The 10,046-nt window shown below is 63.0% G+C and overlaps 1 protein-coding gene across 2 annotated transcripts in view; it reads right to left on the bottom strand.

The window, feature by feature from the left end:
* Positions 1 to 493: 493 nt before the first annotated feature.
* The window catches only part of WNT7B (Wnt family member 7B), a 46,147-nt gene continuing 36,594 nt past the window's right edge, over positions 494 to 10,046 (bottom strand). For both annotated transcript variants that reach the window (XM_032882777.1, XM_032882775.1), the window contains exons 3-4: positions 6,910 to 7,181; positions 494 to 992 (exon numbers count right to left, since the gene is read on the bottom strand). In XM_032882777.1, the coding sequence (XP_032738668.1) occupies positions 513 to 992; positions 6,910 to 7,181 (752 nt within the window). In that variant the 3' untranslated portion in view covers positions 494 to 512. The remainder of the gene's footprint in view (positions 993 to 6,909; positions 7,182 to 10,046) is intronic.

Below are 10,046 nucleotides of genomic sequence, written 5' to 3'. Positions count from 1 at the left end.
CTCCTCAGAGGCCCTCTCGGGGCAGGGCCAGAGGGTGCTGTGCACAGAGGATGCTCCCTCGGGTCCAGAGACGGGGGAGCAAGCGGGGCCCCAGGGGCTGCGCTCACACGGGGTACAGTTAGGACTGGCTATGCCTTAGTGCTACTCTTCTCTGATACTAACGACACATAAATAAACTTGGTCAACATCTGCCCGGGCCACCCCGAGGCCCCGGGCAGCGGGGGCGGCCAGGGGTACGGTCCCGCGTGGGGTCCCGCGTGGCGTCGGCCGGCCCGCATGGCATTTCCACGTCGTCCGTGCCACCAGGCGGGGGAGGAGACGCTCGAGTCCCGGAGGGTTCGCTTCCCCAGAGAAAAGTAGGAACTCCCCAGGCCCCAGAGGGACACCTCTCGGCTGGTCCGGGACAGGGCTCGGCCACAGGAAGTGACCAGCGGGGCGGAAAGGAGCCCCCCGCAGTGCGGGGCGTCCGGGGCGCGCGCGGAGCGGTGTGCGCATGCGTGCCGGCGGGGCGCTCACTTGCAGGTGAAGACCTCGGTGCGCTCGCTGCACGTGTTGCACTTGACGAAGCAGCACCAGTGGAACTTGCAGTTGCACTGCCACACCTTGGTGTACTGGTGCGTGTTGTAGCCGCGGCCGCAGCACATGGTGTCGCAGCCGTCCGCGCCGGGCGACGTGCGGTTGCACAGGCGGCCCTGCGTGCCCACGCTGCCCGTGGCCGCGTCCTCCTCGCAGTAGTTGGGCGACTTCTCGATGTACACCAGGTCCGTCTCCATGGGCTTCTGGTAGCTGCGCAGCTGCTTGATGCGCAGGAAGGTGGGCTGCCGCAGGCGGCTGGCCCGCACCACCTCCACCTGCACAGCCGCGTTGTACTTCTCCTTGAGCATGTGGCCCACCTCGCGGAACTTGGGCAGCGTGGTCCAGCACGTCTTGGTGGTGCACGAGCCCGACACGCCGTGGCATTTGCACTCCAGCTTCATGCGCTCCTCCAGGACCTGCGGGCGGCAGGGCTCAGTTGCGTGGCCCCCGGGCCTGGGCTACCCCGCCCCCCCCCCATCCCCACCCCTCCAGGACCTGTGGGCGACAGGGCAGGAGCTCAGTGTGCATGGGTGGCCCTGGCCTGGGCACCCCGCCCCTGCCCTCCCTTGCCTCCAGCCTAGCCGGCTCTGGCACCCCGGACTTCCCGCTGCAGGATCCCGCCTGAGTGCCTCCCCCTCCCAAGCCTCCCTCTTCTCATCCACGTAATGGGGCTGCTGACTGTAGGTCCCCACTGCAGAGGACCTCGTGAGGGTCCAGTGAGAATATTCGGGATGCGACAGAGCTCAGCGTATGTTTATCAAATGTGGTTCACTAAATTCTCACAATCCTTCAGGTCAATGTGCCGATGTGGAAACTGAGGCCCAGCGGTGCGCGGCGCGCGGCTTGCTGCACGTCGCAGGGCAGTACGTGGAGAAGCTGGGGCTTGCGCCCAGCTAGGTGGGGTGCAGGTGCCCCGCGGTGAGCCCCACCCAGCTACAGTAGGTTCTTACGACGTGCCAGTCCCCACCTCTCCTTTCTCTGTACTTCCCGCCCTCCTGCCCAGGGTAGGGCCCGGCATGTAGTTGGTGCTTAATAAAGGACTGTTCAGTGAAAACATGGTATTTGCACGGAGCTCTGTACGTGTCTGCTGAAGGACAGAGTGGGGGGACGAGCGGGGGGTGAGGGCACGGGTCAGTGAGGCCCAGGCGTGCCGCCTGCTGGGAAGCCGGCCCCCGACAGTGTTGTTCTTTCTTCCCAGCTCCCCGAGGGCCCGCGATGGGCGCAGCCGTGTGTTTTCCTTGGGCCTCCCTCCATGGTCCCGGAAGGCCGATTCCCAGAGCCAGCCCTGACCCCAGGTACTCATTTACCTGGATCGAAAGGGCCCTGCCAGCAGACCTGATTAAAGATGCGGAATCATTAGCCACCGGCCCGCGGCTGAAGAAGGACCATTTGTCAGCTGTCTCGGCCCCATGGGCCTCACTTGGGCAGCCCCACCCAGAGGGAACTTGGCCACCCCCTACCTCCTGGGCCAGAACCCCAGCCCTGGCCCAGACGAGGAGACCCACAGGGAATGAATGAATGAATGAATGAATGAGAGGAACATCCCACAGGGCCCGCCACTATCCTGATCACTTTCCCTGTCCTGCTGTCATGGGGCCCTGGTCTCGGGCAAGGACCTCGGGGACCCACAGTCCAGCACGGGGAACGGAAGAAGAAGCCTACGCAAACCATCCAGGGTGGGGGCTCCGGGGGCCGGCCCCTGCCTTGGTAAGGGGCTTCCCGCAGGAGGGGTGCCTGCATGGAGTGTGGATGGAGGAAGACGAGCTGCTAATTTGGGCAGAGAGGACAATGCTCCAGGAGGGGTGGGGGGCAGACAAGGTCCGCGGAGGAGAGCTTCAGCCCACGTAAGCGTCTCGTGGGTGCTGGGTGGCCCCTGAGGATGGTGTCCTGGATGTGAGGGGGTGGGGGTGGGTGGGATTGCCTGGTCCAGCATCCTGTGGATAATGTCCTGTGGGGGAGACCTGGGAGGCTGGGAGGGGAGGCTTATGGGGAGGACTGAGCAGGGGAGGGCCCCACTGTCAAGAGGAAGGAATATTCCAAGCTGGAATTACAGAGCCATGGGGTGTCTGGGTTGAGGCATGGACCAGAAGTCTGCCCTGGGGGTCTATGGAGGGGGAGACCCCCTCCAGGGGATAGCACATCCTGTCTGCCTCCTGCCCCTCTCCCCGCCCTCCTGTCCATCCTTTCCCCTTCCTCACCCATACCCCATGTTCATCTTTGCTTCAACCCTCCCCTCCCCAGAAAGACCCTTCCCCTACCAACCCACCCTTCAAAGCCAGCAAGCTTCTCTTGCCCTGACCACACTGCCTGCCACGTATGACCCTCAGGCCAAGAGCTGACCCGATGGATGGCCTTCTCAGAGTCCCCAGTGCCCTGGGCTGCTGGCCCAGGAGATGCCTCCTCTGACAGGCTGTGATGGCCTGAGACCCGCCAGGGCTGTCCAGGCCAAGTGGCCCAGGCTACCCCCGCCCCCGCCCTGCCCCCATCTCCCTGTCCTCACCAAGGCCAGGCGGCCCCACCCCCACTGCCCGCCCAGGCACATTCAGACCGGGACGGTGGGCAGATGAAGCCGATTGGGCAGCTGTCTGCGAGCGGGGAGCCGCATCCTCGCTTGGCTGGGTCCCCGGACACTGAGCCTGTCCTGGGAAGTGATCACAGGATTCAAGAATGTGCCGTTTCCGTCTCCAGCGCCCTCGAGATAAGAGTGACAGCGATGGTGGCGCCAGCCCTGCTGCCCCAGGAGACCACCTGGGAGGGCGCAGCGTGACCCAACCTCGCCCAGAGAAGTGGGGCCTCGGTTTCCCCCGACCCAGGCGTGTCGGGGGTGGAACTGGGGCCTCCAGGAAAAGGCCAACCTGGTGTTCTTTCTGGAATAAGGGCGTGGCCCAGGCTCTGGGAACAGTGCTCAGTTGTGGCCAGGCTGGAGGGGTGGGGGCGCGGTGGTCACAGTATCCTCATGTCCACAGAGGCACATGACCCGCCACTTGGGCACTGGCCTCGGGCAGGAGGGAGGAAAGCAGCACATACACCTCACACATTTGTTTGTGGGGCCTCAGTGGTGGCCTGACCCTCCGTGGGTGTGTGAGGCCTGGGGTGGGGGGACGGCAAGGCCCACGTCGGCTTCACCCTCTTGCCCAGGCCACAGTGTGAGCTGGGTGTGGGCACCAAGCAAGGGAGAGAGGGAGTCAGGTGCCCCATCCTCCCACCTGGGGGCCCAGTGTGGCCAGCAGCTTCTCTACCGGGTACTTTGCATAAGTCACCTCTCCTGGACCCTGGGTTTTCATCCAGAATGGTGTGCCCCCTGGGGCAGGACCAGCTTGGACCCAAGATGAGGTCAGGTTAGGGCTGTGGACCCCTAATGGGGGTCCTGCATGAGCTCCCAGGGCTTGGGACCCTCGTCAGTGATGGCTTTAGACCTCTGTCACACACAGGAAGAGCCCAGGGAAATCCCAACAGCAGACCTCCCCGGCTAGGCAGGCTCCTGCCTTACAGGGCAGTAGACGCAAGATCTGCTGCTCTGGCATGGCCTCCCTCTGCACCCAACTGCTCCCGCCCATCCCGTCGGGACCAGACAGTAGGGTAGCTGCTCAGTAAAGGCCGCGCTGTCCAGGGGAGGGCTGGGCAGGGTGGCCCTGGTGTCAATCTCGCAGAAGCTGGTGGTACGTGGGTCTCCTCCTCAGCCTGTCTGACCCTAGCCCACCAGGGACCTGGTGAGCTGAACAGTATCTCCCCATTAGGAACCTCAAGATTCGACCTTGTTTGGAAATAAGCCTTTGCAGGTGTAATTAAGGTTCGAGAGGAGGTTATCCCGGATCAGGGTGTGTCCTAACCCCAAGGACAGGTGTCCTTGTAAGGGACAGAAAAGAAATCAGACCCAGAGCTGGAGACCATGTGCAGATGGGGGCAGACAGGATTATGAAGCCACAAGACAAGGAGCCACCAAAAGGCAGGTAGGGTCCTCCCCCGGAGCCATCAGAGGGCACGGCCCTGCTGACCCCTGGGTTTAGGACTTCTGGCTCCAGAACTATGAGAATAAATTTCTGTTGCTTTGAGCCATCCAGGCCGTGGGACTTCACGCGGCCCCGGTGAGCTTGCTTCCCACCCAACTTGCTGAACTCTGGCTCCAGAGAGTCAGACGTAGCTGGGACACACTCTGATGGGACCAGAAAGAAAGTCCAGACTCAGCTATTACGGAAACCTCAAAAGCCATTGCCCCCACCCCACCATGATCAATGCTGTGGGGAGCCGAAGGCCCCCTGCCCTGCAGGGTCATGGCTGCCACCACCAGTGTCCTTTGCCAAGGGCTCAGGCCGCACGTGTGCTCCACAGCTCGGGCTCGGGGGTGGCGGGAAGGCCCTCGGGGAGGAGGACAAGGTGCATCATGTCCACTGTGCAGATGAGCAGACTGAGGCAGGAGGGGACTCGCAGACAGGGAGGGGTGGTGCTAGCCCCAGAATCCTGGCTGCTGACCCCAGTAGAGCCCCTTCCTGCAGCCTCCCTGCCCTGCTGGGTCCTCTCCCCACAACCCACCTCTCCCCTACTCCCCGTCTCAGTTCACGGCTTCGCGGTTCAAAACCTGACGTGCTGACCCTCCCGCACCCAGGCCCCCTGCCATGACGCCTTCGGCCCAGAATCCAGCCAGAATCCAGCGTTGCCTTGGCCCCCTGCACCGGGAGGCCTATCCACGCACCAGTCCGCTCGCCTGCCCGGACACCCTGAGCTGGGCCAGCAGCCCCCCTGCACTGCACACGGGACCCGAGGCACACCCCCACCCCAGCCCCCCAACCCTGCCTCGCTGGTGCTGCTCCCTCCGCCTGGAGGGTGCTTCCCCACGTCTCTGCGGCTTCCTCAGACTCTTCCCACCAAGCACTAATCAGAGCTCAGGCCACGGGAGCCGTCAGGGCTTCGGCTGCCCACTATGAGCCTCCGCGTCCTCATGTGTGAAATGAGATGGTGAGACCTTCTTCCCAGGGGTGTTAGAAAACCCTGCGTCGGGACCTAAGCTACTACAGTGGCTCAAGGGCTAGCGGTCCCACCCAGGGCTCAGCACTCCTCCTCCTCCGGGGAGCCCTCGTCATGCCTTGCCTTCCTCCACCTCTCCCGGCACAGGTGGAGACCTGACTGTGCCCACAAGCTGTCTGTGAGCTCCTTGGAGGCACAGACTGTGTCACTCCTTCTTTTATCTGTCTGTCTGTCCATTCGTTTCACAATCATTTAATAACAACTGGCTGCTTATGTCTACAAGATAGTCGACCCCTTGGCCTGGCATTCAAGGCTGTCCCAGGCCGGGCTTTGCTTACTCCTTGGGCAGCCCCTGCCCGGAGCACCCGCTCCTGCCTGGGCTCTTCTCAGCGCTGGTGAGTCCTTCAAGGCTCTGCTTGGACATCACCACCCCCAGAAAGCTTCTGCTCCCTCCCCCCAGGGTCTCCCTGCTCTCACTGCCCCAGGGTACATCCTCTGCAGCCCTCATGTGGACCAGGCTTGTGCTGCGTCTTCCTCCACCTCCTCTCCTGTGCCCGGCCCAGCTAGCGCCTGGTCCACAGAAGGGACAAGGAGTGTTTGTTGAGTGAATGAGTGTGCAACTGGCTCACTGCGGTCCCTGGGGCAGAGGCAGGCAAGTCTGTCCCGCGCCTGCAGAGACCTGCAGGGCCTGGTGCCCGGAGCGCAGCCCCTGGGGCTGGGGAGCCAGACCTGGAGAGGCGTTCCGCTCGGCTGGCGCCCTATCTCGGGCCATCTTGCCGCCATGGCGGCCGCTCCTCCCAGCCCAGTATCTGGGGCCCTCATCTCCCTGAGGCGGGGCCGGGCTCGCCCTGACTTCTGCCCCAGTGTGGTCCTGCCCGGACCTCCTCCGTTACTGCCCCCACCGCGCTGCTCCACCCCGGGTGTGAGGCTGGCGGCTTCTGGGGTTTCCGCCCTTCCTCAGGCTGCTCCTGCCTCCTGGGAACATCCCTTCCTTCAGTCCTGCAGGCAGTCTGAGCCAAAGGTGGCCTCCTCCAGGAAGCTTTCCCGGTGTGCTGGTACGACCCATCTGGTACCAGGGCAGGGACACAGAACTATGGCCCAGGGGCCACCCCCACACTCAGTCCTGGTCTCAGCCTTGCCACCCGCCACTGAGAACCAGAGTCCCACCCCCAGCCTCAGTCTTCAGACCTCTGGAATGGGAACCTTAGAGCTGCTGGGAGGGTCAGACGGGTCGTCGTGCCCAGTGCCCCCCACCACACACCTCCAGGGTCCAGGCCCCCAAGCACCACCCAGGTGGGGAAGGAGAACCCAGGTGAGGCCGCAGCCGCGCCCCGCCCCCGGCCCCCCACCAACCCGGGCCGCCCGCCCTACCTTCCTGCCGGCCTCGTTGTTGTGCAGGTTCATGAGACGCCGTGCGTTCTTCTTGATCTCGCGGGCGTCCACGAAGCGCCGGGAGAAGTCGATGCCGTAGCGCACGTCGGCGGAGCACCCGCCCCACTTCCAGCCCTCGGCCTGGTTGTAGTAACCCTGCTTCTCGCGGTCACACCCGCAGTTGCTCAGGTTCCCCTGGCTGCAGGCGGCCGTGACGGCGTGCGCCACGCCAGCCGCGGTGATGGCATAGGTGAAGGCGGCCTCGCGGCTCCCTGCAGGGGGATGGCGTGCGCATGGTGAGGCCCGGTGGGGCTCGGCCCCGTCCCGCTGCTGGCCCGTGGTGCGCCCCCCGCCTCGGGGCTGGCCCTCTCTGGGCTGCCGACTTGGCTCAGGGGGCGGCAGATCCTGGGTCTCAGGCCATGGTGAGGACGGTGCCTGGGGTTCCGTGGGCACTCGGTGTGGACCCTGGCCCCGCCACCAGCAACCACTGTCATCTCTCCTGTCCCAAGAGCCCGGACTGCGTAGGGGGGGTGCATTTTCCCCAAACCTGGGAGAGATCCCTGGAAGGCCCTGCCCCCCTCCCCTCTGCCCGCCTCCAGGCGCCCCTTGTGCTGATCTCTGATCTCCGTGGTGCCCTCACCCAGCAGCCAAGAACCAGGCAGAATCCACACATCTCAGAGCACCCCAATTCCAGGCTCTGTGTTGACACCTTCCTGTCTCTGACCACTGACTGTCACCCCATCACCAGGCTCCAGCTTCCTACACCTTTCCTCTCTTCCAGCCTCCCTGCCTGGCTCCAAGGCCCCCAGAACTGCCCAGACCTTGGGATCCAGTCCTCCCCAGCTCCCTCACGCCCCAGCCACCAGCCCGGGGGCCCACAGTGCAGTTTGGGCTCCTCTGTTCTATACCTGCTTTGCTCCTCCTCTGCCTGAGCTGGGAAGGGCCCGAGGCCAGCTGGCTTCCCTGTCCCGCCTCCCCATTCTCTGCCCCAAACAACGACTCTTTCCTTCCAGTGCGTCACAAATGCTCCTGGGCATCTCCTGGTCTTTTGAAGGGAATTTCCTTCCCCTTCTCAAATCCTAATGACCTTCCAAGGCCGGGTCCAATGCCTCCTCTTCCAGGCAGCCTTTCCAGACTGCCAGCCAGCAGGGGGCCCTGGCTGACTCCTTCCCCTCAGTCCCAGATCTGGCTCCTCATTGCTCATCATGACTCTGTCCATAGCTCTGTCGCTGAGCCGCCCTGGCTCCACAGGGGCCTATGGGCTCCCCGCTGGAGGGCTTCAGCACTAATCCAGTCTTTATTCTCCATGGGCTCTGGCTGGGCCCTGGGCATCCGGACACCTTGGCCCGGGCCCTCTTGCCCATGAGCTCCAAGGCTCTCTGCGGGCCACGTGGCAGGTCTGTGTGGCCCTCAGTAGCCGGCACCATGGGCGTGGAAATCAGGGACATCCCCGTGCTTGCACAGGCCCTGTACCTGTGACCAGCACTATCCCCATTACTGCGGCGAGCGTGATCACCCCCAGGTGGAGAGGGTTGAAGTTCAAGTCATGTCCTTTCCATGAACATCCATGAAGCACCACTGACTTGCCCGCCGTGGTCGGCCTTGGGTATGTGCCCTAGGGTCTGCCTCCTCACCTACCAGCCCTCTGGGGGGGGCCTTCCCCTGGGGTTCTCCCTCTGTGGAGTTCCTGTTCCCTGGGGTTTCTCCCACCTGGACTGAGGACCAGGGTAGGACCTGCTGGTCTTGGAGGCCCAGTGTGGAGGAGGCTTTGGTTCACCTCTGCTGCCAAAGAGGGGCGATGGCTCCCTGGAAACTTCCTTCCTCTGAAAAGAGCTAAGGGAGAGTGGTGTCAGGGATCCTGGTCTGCAAAGGACACAGGGCTGCCCTGGGGGCCCTTGTTGCCCACCCCTGCCCCCACCCTGCCTGGGGTCAGTGCACGACCCCCCAGGACCTGATGACCAACAGCTTGGGTTCTGTGCCCCTGGCACCCCTCCTGTGAGAAGAAGCTCTCAGCAGAGATGCCTTTTGAGAAGCACCGAGGCCCCCGGCCGGGCACTGTCGAGGTGGGCTGGCTGGGAGCTCCCGGGCTGACCCAAGGTCAAGCCCAGGGAGAATATGGGGCCTCGCCCTCCCTGGATTCAAGTTAGGTCAAGGTGATCTGAAAGGAAGGGCATCGGGTTACCGAGCTCCCTGCTGTTGCCCAAGCCCGGAAGGGTCTGCTGACAAGCTCACCCACATGGACCCGTAAGGCACACACCGCAGGTGAGTGTGCAGTAAACTGCGTCAGGGGTTCCAGGATAGGAGGTGACCACGGAGCTCTTCGAGAAAGGCTGAGGGGTCAAAGAACCTCGAAGATGTCCCCACCTGCCTCTGTGAGGGGCAGAGTCCAGGAAGGCATCCTGGAGGAGGTGACACCTTAAGTAAAGGGAATCTTAACAAGAAGTTAGACTTAACTCCCTGCGAGTGCATAGGAGTGTGTGTGTGTGGCGTGTGAGCGTGTACGTGTATGGCGTGTGTTTCCGGAGTGTCTGTGTGGCCCGTGGCCGTGTGCAGCAGGTGTGTGTGCTCCTGGCAGGGGGCACGGCAGGAGCAAAGGTGCCAAGGTGTGAAACAGGTTGCTTATCTGGTGTTAGAAGTATGAGCTCAAGCATAGGAAGGAAAGAGGCCATCGGGATCAGGAGGAGCCAGTCATGGGCGGCCAGAGACACCCCTGAAGCACACGGTGCTTTCTGTCCTAGTGCCAGGACCAGGGCTACGGATCCCACACCATTGCTCTCACTTGCTGTCTCTCCCGGTGCACCGGGGAGAACGTCGGTTCTCCCCGAGCACTCAGACAGTCGTGGGAGGCAGCCTCATCACTGTTCCAGCCCAGGTGAGCCTGTCAAACTCGGGGTTAGTGGCCGGAGCAGGATCAGAACCCAGGCAAGTGGCATCAAAGCCCAGAGAGGCCAAGGGAGGGTGTCTCTGCAGCTCAGCGACTTCGTGCAGAAGAGAAGGGGAGAGGAGGCACCTATGGGGGACTTTGGGAAAGAGATACCGCTTTTTATGTTTTTATTTATTTTTTTTTAATTTTTTATAAACCTATAATATATTTTTATCCCCAGGGGTACAGGTCTGTGAATTGCCAGGTTTACACA

This window comes from Lontra canadensis, unplaced genomic scaffold (assembly GCF_010015895.1).
Source record: "Lontra canadensis isolate GAN:19392208 unplaced genomic scaffold, GSC_riverotter_1.0 scaffold84, whole genome shotgun sequence".
NCBI classification, from domain to species: domain Eukaryota; kingdom Metazoa; phylum Chordata; class Mammalia; order Carnivora; family Mustelidae; genus Lontra; species Lontra canadensis.
The sequence above is the reverse complement of the archived record's forward strand: the minus strand, read 5'-3'. Positions and strand labels throughout refer to the sequence as shown.